We start from the raw sequence: 15,357 nt of genomic DNA, 5'->3' as shown, positions 1-15,357 counted from the left end.
TACGCCTCCTTTTTAGCTAGGAGGCGTTCCCGTATGCTTTTGGTGAGCCATGGGAGCTTTTGCACCCTCTTGCCCCCTTTGATCCGTTCTGGGGTAAAGTCACTCACTGGTGTGTGAACTCTGTTTATGAACCTACTGTAGTTATATACCATCAAGGAGCAACTGTGAATCTTCACAGACTGATTCTGTGCAGAAGTGGAACCAGTAGGGCTTTAAGCAGGTTAACTCAGCATTAATTCTGCCTTTCTGGTTTTTTTGTTTCTTCTGTTCTGGGACCTGCATCCTTTACAAGACCTGAGAGATAAAAATGTCTCCCTATAGAGGCCATGAACCAATTAAATAATTTGATAGATTTATGTGAACTCTGGGATTCTTGAAAACCAGAACAAAAGTTACAGGCTCTAATTCGTATCTGGTAACTTTGGCTGCTGTGAAGTGGGACCCTCTGCCTTCTGAATATAAGCAGAGGGATCTGACCACTTTCCTACTATCCAGAGGATTTGAAGAAGTATGAGGGACAAATGCTGACAGAAAGCAGCAACTGACCTCTGTGTTAACTGACTGAGCCAATTAAAATAATCCAGTGAATGCTCCCCTATATTATCTTCTGATTAAACAGAGGCTAAATTTGATTTTAAATACACATAGATAGAACATGGGAAACATGAGCTTCAAGAAAGAGAAATTGCCATTGAAAACTTATGATCCCTAAAAACCCATATGATTTTCATTATTTCATTTTTACTTGGGGCTTTGCATCTTGATTTCTTGGATGGCGGATTTCTTCCCCCTTCCAATTCTGTTGGGAGTGAAACATTTACATTGCTTGTGCTGGTATTGGAACTGCCACAATATTCCTACCTAATAACCAGCTGCCCACCTGCAGCTGAACAAGTTTTTTACTGAGCAAAGATTGCAACTTGTAAGAGAAACAGGCTGACCATGGGGATGGGGTTGGATGCCCCCATACTTCTGACTTATTAGGAAAAAGTTTTAGAGAAAATTTAAATGCTGCCTCCTCTGCTTAGGTAAGCAACAAGATGAATCCCTTCCATCCAAGCATAGGAACTAGGAAAATCTCTTATAAACTTGCCTCTGAATTTTGCAGTATTTTGGGAGCATGTTCATTTTCCCACTATGACCTGGGCCTCTTAAATTTTGCAGTCTGAAGTCCTGTTTTTCCAGTACTCCAAGTTTTAACCCTTCCTGTTTAGTCCCCATCTCTTACTGTGGCTTCTTCAGGAGTGGCTATTTCAAAAGAACCTGAGCTCCTTTTGGAGACTCTTTTTGGGAAATATGCAACTGGCATAAGCTTTTGGCCACTCAGGGCAGCCTTTTCCAAACAAACCAGATGCATAGGGATTTCCCTAGTACAAGGAATCCCCCTGTGAAACAGAGCTGGCATGACATAGGGACCACATCAGGAATTTGGCCAAGTCAGTGAGAGGGTCAGAGTGCCATTGTGCTCTGTCAATTCTCAGAAAAGTCCTTTGAGGCCATAACTTAAAACGGTCCTGGTATTAGCCTTTATACTTGTTTTGCCAATAGCTGGTCCCCTCTTAAGGGTCTGGAAATAGATACAAATTATGTATATTGCAGTCACATGAACAGCATTGCAGCCCGGCTGGACAACTCAGTGTTTGTACACGTGTATGTTATTGAGCCTTCAAGCAGAATATTCAATATGGAAAATTTCATTCAATTTGCAGTGAGCAACTGCATTAATTTGAACACTGAAGTTCACCCAGGATTTTATGTTAAAAGTTCATTACTTATTGTCTGCAACAAAATTAGACTTATAAACAACTACTGGTGAAAAGGAGACTTTGTGCTTATTAATGAGCACAACCTTGGTTTAAATTTCATGTTTGTGTCTTTTGTTAAATATTTTCCATTCTTTTGGTTCTTTCCAGAAAAGGTAGTCTCATCCCTCCAGCTAACCACAGCATCAGCTAGGTTCTTTGCAAAATTTAGGATGGTTATTCTAATATTACAAAAAAAATTATTTCAAATGTTTACATTTAGTTGTACACTGTATAACATTATATAGCAAAACTGTAAAAATAAGACCAATGCAGTGGTATATTATATAAATGTACTATAAAAGTAGCATTCTCTTTGCCAAAGTACAAAGGCACTGCCGGGGGGGGGGGTCACTTTAATGAAAAATCATGAACAATTTAACCTTGATATAAAAAGCTTATTTTGAATACAGCATTTTGAAATATATACATGCATATACACATACATGCATATATACACGTGCGCGCGCATACATACACATGGGGTGTGGCAGTATTCAATTTGGATTTGGTCCAATTCAGGGGACAATGATTCAATTTGCTGAATCAGATCACTGTCCCAATTAGATTCAGCTGACTCTGAAGATTCGATTCCGATTTTGAGAATCAGTGATTTGGCCATAGACACAGCTTTAAATGTTTTTTCTACATACCTTGAGGTACCAGGCACAGCTCGTGAACGCTGCGATGGTGGGGCAGATGGAGCATCCCGCAGGAGTGCAGGGACTGAGAGAGTCCAGAGGCGAGCCATGCCCACGATCAGAGGGCAAGAGAATAGGCCTTATGATGGGAGGCTGAGCACCATGGGACTATTCAGCCTGGAAAAGTGCAGGTTTGGGGTGACCTGGTGGCTGCCTATAAAGTCTGAAGGGGTGTGCATCAGAATCTGGGGGAACACCAGAGCGCCCCAAGGGATGACATGGTCCAACGGTCACAAACTCCTCCAAGACCGTTTGAGGCTAGACATCAGGAAAAATGTATTTACTGTTCAAGCCCCCAAGGCCTGGAATAGATTCCCTCCAGAGGTGGTGCAAGCACCTACCCTGGATTCTTTTAAGAAACATTTGGATGCTTATCTTGCTGGGATCCTTTGACCCTAACTGACTTCCTACCCCTGGGCACGGGGCTGGACCTGATGATCTTTCGAGGTCCCTTCCAGCCCTAATGTCTATGAAATCTATGAAAATCTATGAAGTTTTCTTGAATAGCAACTCATTTCAATGTATATCTTTTTCCATTTTTTAAAGGTGAAAACTATTTAATATTTAGAAGCACCTTTGAAATTTGACATTAAAATTGATTTCCTGTGCGGCACATTGGTCTTTAACATTGATTCATCTTTGTATTAAAGAAACAAACCTAGGAAATTGCAACAGAAAGCAAAGTGACATGGCCCTTTAAAAATAAACTAGATTATTTGGGTGAAGGCTTTCACCCAAGATCACTAATAAAATGAGAAAGCATGATCTTTGGACTAAAATGGAAGCTGAGAGTTTTTGGAATTATTATTTTTTTTGCATAATGAATTTAATGAACTGAAGCAGCTATAAAAAAGTAATTTGTTGTGTTAATCTTAAACCACGGAGAAGACAGCATAAAGTAACACCTTAGACTAACTTGAATCAGAGATGCATAAATTGTCATGAGCAACAGCTGAATTACTCAGATTCCAGCTGTGCCTCCCCATCAACACACACCAGACCATCATAGGACCAAACAACAGGTTATAATGTCCAAGGTTCATTCATTTGCTTCTCTACCAATATCATATATCTCAGCACTTGTTTATACTGCCCCTTTGCTGCCTACACTGGACAAACAGGGCAATCCCTACATGATAGAACGAAGGGTCATTGATCTGGCATCAAGCCCAGTAAGACGCAAAAGCTTGTGGCAGACCACTTCAACATCCTTGAACATGCCAGCACTGATCTCAGAGTAGTTGTTCTTAAAAAAAAATAAAGGAACTTAAAAAAAAAAAATTTAGAGCTTTAAAAATGTGAACTTGAGGAACAAGAAATCATCCACAGATTGGACTGTTAAGTACCGTACAACCAACACAACAGATTCTTATCCCATTTCCTGGATTATCTTTTATGACCCTACCCTGTATGTCCCTATTGTAGTACTGCAGTGACTATAATTGCTTTAATTGCTTATCTTGTTATTGACTATAATTGTTTTAACTGTTTATTTTGTTATTTCTCTTTTTATATAAGGAAAAGATTTGACCATTAAGATAAAGTTAGTATTTGGAACTAACCATCTCTTTTAAATTTCTTATTACCTAGCGTAAATGTATTTGACCTACTGGTCTCACGACTTCAGAACTTAAATTTAGTATAAGGAAAATGCTTGTGTAAGCGTTTGTGGTATGTCTGGTGTGTGTGAATATGTCTGGTTTATGTGGAAAGAGGTAATGAAAGACTAAATGATGGACATATGTGCCAGTGACACAAAAAGACAGGCCTCTTGCAGCAGGTGAAAATAGCCTCTGTGGTTTGATGGTTAAGAGCTGCAGTGACCTTGAGTCAGCAGTAAAGGATTACCAAACACTAAATCATGCTCCATCCTGATGGCTGAAGACTGCAAATGACGGCCCCTGAAGATTGCAGACCACAAAGCCAGAAGATCATGACCTACCAATCCCAGCTTGCCAACAGGACAAGAAGGACGGCCTTCAAATCTGACTCGGCAGAATCCATAGGCTCTATGGACAGCTATTACTATAAAGGATGAACACAAAGACAAGGCTTTGGATTTCTTCCACCTGCAAGTTTGGGCGCGTCCAACAAGACCTGACTCCAACTCTCTTGGTCAGCCTGGCTGGCCACCAGACTGACCTTGAACTTTGAAACTTGGTAACACCTTAACCTTTGCAGGACTGTCTAACGCGTGTGTGTGTGCGCATCTGTGTGTGTGTGTGTGTGCTTCTCTCGTTTAAATGAATGGATGAATGAATAAGTGAATGAGTATGTATGGGAATGAGTGAAGCAAATAACCTTATTGTTCTTTATTCTTTTCATGTTGCGTGTTTTATGTTCCAATAAATGCAGCGTTGTGCCTTATCCTGATAAGATTCCAGCTTGTTTTTAATTCACATTGTACACCCTGTGCACACAACACTATGGGCTGCCTTTTATTTTCCCTTCTTCAACCCTCTTTGCCTCCCTTAGCACTGCCCTCTTCCCTCCTTCCCCCTTCCCTTTTTTGTATTCAAATCACTCTTGCTATTGGATACCCTGCACTCTGCAAGTCCTTTCATAGCATCTGATGAAGTAAGCTGTTGCTCACAAAAGCTTATACGTCTCTGATCTCTCAGTTGGTCTATGAAGTGCGACTCCACCTTATCTAAAGCACCTATAGTGAGGATACACCCAACTTCTGGAGAATGTTTAAACTGATGAAAGATATATGGAAAAAAAACAAACAAAGAACAGGAAACCAGACTGTATACCCAACCCACTACTCAAAACAAGGCATGCCTTAGAAGGAAAAGCAAAACAAATGCTCTCTCCTCTTCCCAAAATGAAAGACATCTTAATGATCCCCTGTGCACAGGGCTACTGCATTTTAGAGTGGGTGTCAGATATAAGATGAGGCAGGAACATCAAAGATACCTGAAAAGTGTAACAGTGCCCTGAAGGAAAGTACATGGGAAATATTCTATAGGAAACCTATAATTATCCTTTGTAATTTGCTTCCAGGGTCTTAATACATTTTGTTTCATGAGAATCCCCATAGTTTTAGACTGTTTGGGAATTTTGCTTTGGTAATTTTTAATGAGATAAAAATCTTCAACCTTTAAAGGGGCTTTATTTTTAAGAGGCAATTGTGAAGACATCCACACATATTGAGATCCTCAGTCCACAGGGTATCTATACTCTTCTGTTAGACAAGTCAAAGAGATCTTAAATGAAGCACAGAAGATGCCTAATAATCATAGACAAGAATGAAATTTAGGACATTCTTATTAATATTCTTATGCTCCATCTTGCACATGTACCTTTTTACTTTGGGGAGGGCAACAGCTGACTTTTCCTGAATGAAAAACAAAGCCAGAAACAGATACATGCGTTCAGGTATTTCCATGATGCCAAAATTACTTCTGAAGTAAGACACTGCTCACTGAGTCAGGATATCACTATGGATCCCATAAGAATAATGTGAGCACTAATTAAACAGATCAAAATAAGGGGTTGCCAACTTCTGTGTACAACAAACAGAAAGTTCATATTCTGGAATATAAACAACAGTGACACATTTATATCAGATTTTAAAAAGATGGTTTTTATTAAGCACAAACAGCTTTTAATACATTATCAATACAAATAGGAAAACATTTGTTTAATGAATTTGATTTATCAAAGATTTGATGGGCAGGTTGTATATTGGCACAATAAAAATGACCATTTTAAAGTATTACAGATTAAAATTATTGGATCACCACTTTCTACACAACAGGTAGTTTTTCTACAGCCTAAAATTACTACATCACCTGGGGGGCAAGAACAGCTACTATTTCATAAAGTGGAACTTCTACACTCTTATTAGCACCATTCAAAGCTTGTGTCAGCTGTTTAATTAAGAAGCAACTGACAGGTCAGGTAAAGCTTTACAGCAAGTTTTCAGTGCAAGGTTTATAGTTCCTTTGATAAGATACTTGAAATCTATGGTATCATAGCATGTTAAATAATTATGGCTTGGTAGATGTACAGTGTTAAGATGCAGAGAGCAATGTTTACTTTGAAAAAGATGAGGCTTTTATAACAGCTGTGAAATGCATTTTAATGTAGTATGTCAAATGCTGTAATATGCAAACGACATGCTGGGTTACAAACTGAAGTCTTATTATGAATTCATAGATAAGGGTCCAGTCTATTAGCTCTCTGTGGTGGTGGCTTCTGGTTGTCTCAATTGTTGCTTTTTCAGGCTAACTAGCTTCATCTTCTCTCTAATGTGTTCTGCAGTAGAAGCCATGTCACTTGGGCTCCCAAAATACTGCTCAGTACTAAAAAAGAAACATAAAAAAACAATAAATGAAAAGGAAAACAGCAATAAAATGTGTTATGCACATTCAAATACACATATGAAAAGTTGGAACACCACAGAAACAAAGCACTGTTCTGCTTCAGATTTTAAGGGCCAGCACAAATGAGCTTTGTCATTTTGCCAAGATTTAGGACTACATCAACCAAACAAGAGAATAATACATCAAGTGCACTTTCCTCTCATTTGCTGAGTGGTCTTTTCAGAACAGGTGCGACTAACAATAGCAGAACATGTCACTGTGGGCTAAGTATAGAATACTATTCTCTATGCTGTGTCTGTTCTGTTCTGTGACTTCACACCAGATAACTTGGCACTTTGAGAACTGCAGTAATTTGGGAAAATTAAGCCTGAATTCTGTTTGAGGTTATGACACATTTGGCCTTTTGAATTCTTCAGTATCTGTGATGTCACCCTATGCTGTCAAAGTCCCCAAACCAATGGAGGGACAAGGGAAGATTGTTAAACTTTGATGGTTCCTTTTCAAATAGGAAAATACAGAAGTTACATACTATGTATTTATCTTTTACCCCTGAAGAGGTGAACAGTGCCCACAAAGTTGGAGCTCTAACAAAGGGTGAGCTTGAGAAAGTAGGGCCTCTGTGGAAGGAAGGCAATGAATGTGGAGCACTAGGGTGCTATACTACAAAGTCCTATTTCTATGAAGGATAAGAGAAAGGAAATGTGCCAGAGAGGCAAACAAAGCTATTCAAACCTATTCAACTTTACAAAATTTGAAGCACACAAAGTTTAATGTAATGGCATCCAAACTCAGCAGCCTGGTGAGTTCCCAGAACAGAAAGCCTTACTAGGGCTCTGACAAACACTGAACTGGTTTAACAAAGAAAGAAAAGAAAAGATAAAGCGAATTTCACATTTTTACCTTAATGGGAACAGATAACAAGGTGAATGTTTGATTAATAAATCTTACCAAAAAAGTAATGTTTATTACAGCAGCATCCAAAATATGCTATACAAATTCATACCAACATCTTCATTTAAACAAATAGCATATAGTCTCAAAGCTCAAGTAGATCTGTGTCTACTTGATTCAGATCATGCTAAGAGAAGGTAATTTTTTCTTTATGTAAATATTACTTCTCTGATTGACAGTTATTCCTTAAGATTAGAAACAGACTCTCCCAGGAGAAACTAAAATGTCTGTACATGACCATGTGACTCTGTAGCCTAATGGGTGGAGCTTTGACTTCATGATGCAAGAACAATCCCTAGCGATCAAATAACAATTACACACTAATAATCTTGATGCTCCTCTTATCTTCCCTGACGATAAAAGGCTGGGAAGACAAAGACTTACAATCTACAAAATGAGAGGCATAGGCTGGATCATGTCAACTTGAAACCACATTCATTTCTTTTAAACTGATTATACTCTTGACTGTCTATATTTGCTCCTAAGCTACCCATCCAATTCTTGTGGTTTTTACAAGGTAACATTTTTTCCTTCTATCGTAGAGGGAAGAAAAAAGAACCCTGAAGCAACAGCAAACGCCCACTTTACTGAAAACGATGGAAGGAAACAGTAAACCTGACTATACACAAAATGTTGTCACATACTCATAGTAAGAAAGAAAGAAAAATCTCTAATTTCTTTCAAATAAAGCAAATTAGGTATTACAAGTAAAATTGGAAGCTAACAACTAAGTTGACAATCTCTCTTTAAAAGTAATTTATCCAGAAATAAAATATTAGAGGATTCACCAAAAAGTAAGCATTTCAACAAAATAGTTTTGTTTCTATGATCCGCTGCCTGCATGCCCCTACCTGGGGTGTGTGGGCAGTGGATCGCAGCTATGCACCAGCTCTGGACCACGCTACTACCGCTGCAAGATCCCGGCCACAGAGCAGCTCCCTAGCTTGCCAGTGCTGCTGGGGCCAGTCTCCATGGAAACTCTAGCCCCACGCTGTCATGGCGCCACCGCCGCTGGGGTCTCTATGGAAACCAGCCACAGTGACGTGGACAGGGGCTGCTGGGAAATGGAGTCAGCTGCAGGCTTGATCCAGCCCTCAGGCTGGACTTTGCCTGCCCCTGCTTTATAGCATCTCAAAGATATATATGGAAGAGCACAGAATTGTATTAGGCAGGCACTCATTTTGCTGAAGGAAAATGTGTGTTCGGTGAAAAGGGTCTTAACTCCATTAAACATAAACACTGCAGGGAAGACAAGATCCAGGACCATGCACAATTCTCCATATATTTCTAGTAGAGTCATATCTAAAATTCTGATAGGCAATACTGCTAGTTCTATCACAGTCCTGAACCTGTTGCCAAGGTAGAAACTACCAACCAGACCAAACTGTTCTAGGCAAACACACTTTTGGGAATAAAATGAAGGCAAACTCATTTTCATGGCAAGTAATCTACACTCTGGGGCTACATTTGAAGCAAGTCAAAAGGTTTTGATACATAGAATCATAAAATTAGGGTTGGAAGGGACTTTAGGAGGTCGTCTATTCTAACCCAACCCTCTACTCAAATACAGCAAAGCTTTTCAGAGGGAGAACAATCTGACTAAAGCGTCAGATCCTATAATCTGAAGTACTGATTTTATATCTCAAACATGAGGGAAGGTGACTTGTACTCTGGGACTTGGGTTTATTCCAGTGGCTGAAAATCATCTTAGACCCTGGAGCTCACAATGCCCAAATGCATTTACCCGAAGAACAGAGGCAGAGCATTGTCAGTGAAAGACTCTAGAAAAAACTTACTGCAATGACAGCTACAAGGTCTATTTCCTTGGGGCTTTTCCTAAAGGGACCGATTAGGTTGGAAGGAAGGTATTTTTGGTGGCTGGATCACTGGAATTTTGTATATATTTTTAAAACTGACATAAGTGCTTTGTCAGGTACATTTTAAAATAACTAGAGACGTACTGTACAAATGAGTTAAATTTGATGTCAGATTTTATGTGATGAAAGACAGACTTGAATTCGCTACGTTAAATTTTACATTTCAACATTATAAAACCCTTCTGCATATGACTAAACTGCAAACTTTTACCAAAAGCACATTTAGAAAGTATTACAACATATTCCATACCCATCTGGGTAAACTACAGGCACAGTTAATCTGTCCAATAGCGATTTCCCAACTGCTTCAATTTCATCAAATTGCTCCATTTCATTAATGGCTTCAGGCTGCTCTGGACATTCTTGCAAAATCTGTAACAAACGATAGGAAAATGTAGAACAAAGGAGGCAGTGGAGAACTCCAAGTTTCTAAAGTGCCATTAACTAGCTCAATTAATGCTTTTTCAGCATTTAAACCTTCAGATTTATATCAGATCGATCTCAATCAAAACAGATGTACATATTCAAGCAAGAACATGATTGATTAAGCTTTACTGAGAAGGCAGTCTGGGGGACTGCCATTACTGTGCACCAGTACATTTTATATTACTTTTAAGTGCTTATAAAATATGTCACAAGTCACCATCAGGTATTCCAACAGCAAATATAAATGGATTCAAAACTGATTTGTATCAGGAAACAAACCAGGTAGTAATCTGATATACAAGATGAATAAAAAAGGGCCTTTAAAATTATTTCTGAAAAAACTAGCCATTGAAAAATTGAACTGCTAAAAGAGGATTAACATGTAGGAAAAGAGGTATTGCTAAGCGGGATATGGACATAGTGTCAGGCTTTAAATCTTTATTTATAGCTAAATCTAAGATATCACTCTTTTGGTAAAGCTTGAGCAAAGAGTGCTTGGGAATGGTCTGCACGCAGCTGGTACAGAGCCGAAGTTCTGATAGTGACTGAGATGGTACAGACAATGAGCAGTAACTGCACAAGTTTGCTCACAGCATCCCACCAACAAGCCCAAAAGCCATTCTAGGAAAACTACACTTAGTTGTGAAAACGTAGTTCTTCTACATATCCACTTACTTTTTCACCTACAAACAGGCCAACTAATTAATTCCAATTATGACAGAATGCTTATGATGTGGACTGAAACAGTCAGCTCATTTACTAGCCACTGAATTTGGTACTGGATGCAAATAGCTTTTAGTCAAAATAGAACCAAATATGATGTAAACTGATGCAGTAACACTGAAAGGCCTGTTAACTTGCTATCAGTCTCCTTAGCTTCCCAATACCCATAGCTCAAAATAATTTACAATACAATTAAAGACTTAATTAATGTCAAACATATAGATTCACTTTACAACAGAACTGTGTTTCATTATCAATTTGAATTAATGCACTTAACTTCTTCAGTGTTGGTCATCCTTAGACTAGGGAGGAAAAGATTATAAAACAGCTACCATAAACTCCTTTCTAAAACAGTTACATAGGAATGATAATAAACGTTTAATGTGTCGGCAGTATGGTACAACACCAACAACGATATACCCTAAATCCTTGTAACCTGTATGGACTACTTTGCCTTGTTCCTACTCACAAGAGCTTTTCTTTAAATGATGCATTTGAGCATCCCTAACTAGTGTTGGGTAGCTACTGGCATAGCTATTTTTTCTCTCAAGTTTCTTGCCAACTTTACATGCTACAGTTTGACCAATACCAGTACCTCACTGGGTAAACTGGTGGGGCACTTCTAAGTACATGGCAGTTATGCCAAATAAGGTACTGCTTATAATAAATTGCAAATGCAAAATATTTTGTGCCCCAAAGCAAAAACCATGGAAGCAAAGAAGTGTTATCCCCACACTGAAAACAGGAATCATTTGGCACAGAACGATTAAGCATCTTGCCCAAGGCTACACAGTATACCTGTGTGGGGACAGGATTCTTTTGTATTCCAATCCAGTGCTTTAACCATAAAGGCACTTACCTCATATCTGTGCTGATTTCTCAGCTTGCCAATGCCAGCATGTTTGTATGTAATATCAGACTTAAGTGACTGACAGTAAAATGGAATGTGTGAGATTTAGGGGTAGTCTTACAGGTTTTATTTGATATTCCTTAAAAAGCAGAATCATAGAAAATATAATTAAATTTAAAAATAAAAAATAATAAAAAAATACAATTAAAAACTAGATATAAAAAATAAATTCCTGGTGTGTATTATCCATTTGACTTCAATTTAAATGGGGCTAATTGTTGGAAATATGTATTTTTCCTTAAAACATAGCTCACCTTTTCAGCATTTGAATGAAAAGCAACAGCCGTTTCTAGCCGATTTACTCTCTCCTCAGAAGTTATTGTGAACTGTTTCCATACTCTGTTTAGTCTTGGAAGTGTGTCTCCTGAGGACCTTGAAGTGCATCGCAGGGATTGGCACAGTACAACAGTAGCCTGTAGTAATTGTCTCCCATAATCATAAGTACTCTAACAAAGAAAAACATGCCATGAAGTTCTTATTTAAGGTTCAGAACAAACAGTATATGACAATACAGGCAACTCTTCAAGGGATACAATCTCTTAAATGTAACTGCAGATTTAAAATTATTCTAGAACAATAAATTATTCACTCTATGAATCTCTGTCAACACTTTAGCACAGTGATTCTCAACCAGGGTGATGGAGCAGGTGTAAGGATTAGGTGCAGGCTCAGGGTTGTCCCTCCCTGGATGTTGCCCCATCTCAACTGCCTGGCTCCTCTGTAAAGTACTTTAATAAATAAATAAATTAGTTTTTGAAATGGGGTGCTGCTCAGTTCACAAAGGGGTGGAAGCGTGCGTCAAGTTGACAAAGGTTAAAAACAACTGCTCTTAACCAGAGAAGGTCATGAAAAGAATGATAGTTATGAGATAATAACCATGGTTCTTCAACAGAGATTCCACTCTAGGGGTAGAAGCTGTCAGTGACTGTGACTGGACTCTTTTTGTACAGTAATTTTTGTTGAAGCCAAGCTTATGTCTTTGGTGATAAGTGTAGGCCATGAGGAAGACCTACAGCAGTAGAAGTTAAAAGCCTGCTGGTCTAAAGTTTTGTGGAAGGCAACACAAGAACACAAAGCAGTGCCAAGATCCCAGAGCTAGCCAGTTCTTGACCAGGCACAGCACTGTGCCAAAGAAGCTATACTGCTTTCAGCAGTTAATAAAACTAGATAAGCAGCCACCCCAGTGAGGATATTGCCTAAAATATGCTTGGGGATGTGAATAGGCCATAGAAAAATATACTATTAATTATGGGACATCCTGTGGATACATCGTAAACAATTTTAACTTCTTCACATTCCTTTCTTTGTGTTTATTGTTTTGACCCCTCCTGTACAGCTTGGACAAGCAAACAACCAGAGGCAGAGTGCTGGAAAAAACACTTTGTTCCTCGTCCATGTTATCTTCTATCTTCATGTCAGAAGGTTGCAGGGATTATATGGGAGCATGCAATATGGCTTTAGCCAATTTGATAGATCTTTCATTATCAGTAGTATCATTCTACCTAATTATGAGGGTTAGAGAAAGTCTAATATGTTATGCTACATTATCTCTAGTGGGATGTTCAAAATATCTTCTGATCTTCTTAAATCAAGAAAGACTATTTGGAGGAGCATTATTCAGGGAAGGAGGCCAGGCAAAAGGTTAGTTGCTGGATCCAGGATTAAGGTGGAGAGTAGTCAGTAGCTGTGTCTTGGGGAGGAACTAGATTTGAATGTCACTGAGGTCAGAGACAGATTGTGATTCTCAGGAGGCAGCAGAGGAGCAAGTCTGGGTACGAGATGGTTTGTAGATGGATTTGTCCAGGTCTGATGATAACTGCATTGAGATCTTAAGAACTAATTTCAGCCTGCTTTCTAATGGTGCCTGTAGACGGGTGGGGCACCTGCTCTGATACTCTGCAATTACGGCACGTTGGACAGACTTAATTGAGTGTGCTGGAGAATGCTAATTAGTGTGCTCCAGCAGCCTCAGCGTCTTGTGTATTTAGTGTCCCTATGATTCAAAATGGTGGTGGGGGTCGTTTAAATAAAGCTCCTTAAAATGAGCTTTAGTTAAAGTGCCCCTGCCATCATTCTGAAGCGTGGGACACTGAATACATGAGACGCTGCAGGCACTTTAATTAGACTGGCTCCTGAGAGCCACTTTAATTAAAGCAACCCCTCCCCCTGGAGCATGTATAAAGATGCCCTAGGTTTCAAGGCGTGCTTCATGGGAATTTAGCGCAAACAGCAGTGTTCCTTCACCTTAGCATAAGAAACACCCTGAAACCATTGTTGATGGTCATTGCTGTATCACTAGAGGGACATATCTTGAAATCTGAAGACTTCCCTTTGCCAATTTTGAATTTGTATATAGCGGTTCTAGCCCTGTCAAAGGAAGTGACAGCATGACGGAAAAAGCTGTATAATTGGCATATTCTCATAGGCAGCTCTTGTTTGAGTTTGCTTTATATATAACTTTTTAAAAATCAGCAGGTCTCTAGTACGCTGAAAATATGTAGACATGGCAGGATTCTCTCACAGCCATAAGTGCTTAGTTTCAACTGCCTCAATTACTTCTACTTCCTATCTTATGCCACTGGCTACACTAGTTGCAAGGTCTGACAGAGTGCTGGTGTGACACCAAGTGATACTGCTGTTATAAAAAAAATGCAATTGTGTATCCATATGGCAAGTGCATAAATAGAATGGAATCTACAGGAACAATCACGAGAAGATAAAGGCACATTGCAACACAGAGCTGTACCATAATGGACATCAAATGTCCAAAGTCCAATTGGGAGGGAATATCATGTGCAATTCCAGGTGTCTAATTTGGGTCTGTTTAGTTTACCTTCTTTATTAATGACTTTGAGGATTGGATTGAGTCCACATTTGCAGATGAAACCAAGCTGTGTTGAGTTAACAATACTTTGGAAGGTAGGATTTGAATTCAAAATGACCTTGATAAACTGGAGAAATGGTCTGAAATTAATCAAATGAAATTTAATAAGGACAAGTGCCAAGTCCTGCACTTGGGATGAAACAATCCTATGCACAAATGTACACTTGGGACCAACTGGCTAAGCAAAAGTACTGCAGAAAAGGACTTGAGGGTTTAGAGTAGACTAAAAGCTGACTATAAGCCAACAGCACGCTCTCATTGCAAAAATCCCCACCAACATACCAGGATGAAGTAACAAAAACATTGCTTGCAAGTACAGGGAAGTGATTCTTCCATTCTACTCAGCACTGGCAAGGACATATCTGGATTACTGAGCCCACTTTTGAGAGCTGCATTGAGAAAGATGTGGAAAACTTAAGAGTCCATCAGTGAGCAACAAAAATGATAAAGAGGTTTGGGAAATGAGACATAAGAGGAAGGGCTGGAAGAGCTGATATTATTAGTCTGGAGAACAGAAGAGTTTGATAACAGTCTTCAAATACCAGAAAGATGGTTATACAGGTGAGACCATTCTCTCTGCTGCTGCAGGGGACTGGACAAAGAATAACCGTTCTAAATTGCAGCAAGGGAAATTTAGGCTGGAGATTAAGAGCAGGTTAGACAAACACGTATCTACAATGGCTCACACAGGGATGACTCTTCATTCAGCAGTTTGGATTATCAGTATTTCCCTAAGCAAGGACTGATGCTAA

The 15,357-nt window shown here is 39.1% G+C and overlaps 1 protein-coding gene across 5 annotated transcripts in view; it reads right to left on the bottom strand.

The window, feature by feature from the left end:
• Positions 1-6,076: 6,076 nt before the first annotated feature.
• The window catches only part of SESTD1 (SEC14 and spectrin domain containing 1), a 123,601-nt gene continuing 114,320 nt past the window's right edge, over positions 6,077-15,357 (bottom strand). For all 5 annotated transcript variants that reach the window (XM_025216539.1, XM_006034530.3, XM_014525106.2 and 2 more), the window contains 3 exons: positions 11,976-12,167; positions 9,913-10,034; positions 6,077-6,813 (listed from right to left, as the gene is read on the bottom strand). In XM_025216539.1, coding sequence (XP_025072324.1) covers positions 6,684-6,813; positions 9,913-10,034; positions 11,976-12,167 — 444 coding nt within the window. In that variant the 3' untranslated portion in view covers positions 6,077-6,683. The remainder of the gene's footprint in view (positions 6,814-9,912; positions 10,035-11,975; positions 12,168-15,357) is intronic.

This window comes from Alligator sinensis, unplaced genomic scaffold (assembly GCF_000455745.1).
Source record: "Alligator sinensis unplaced genomic scaffold, ASM45574v1 scaffold871_1, whole genome shotgun sequence".
NCBI lineage: Eukaryota > Metazoa > Chordata > Crocodylia > Alligatoridae > Alligator > Alligator sinensis.
Note: the sequence above shows the minus strand (reverse complement) of the source record. Positions and strands in the feature narration are given on the sequence as shown.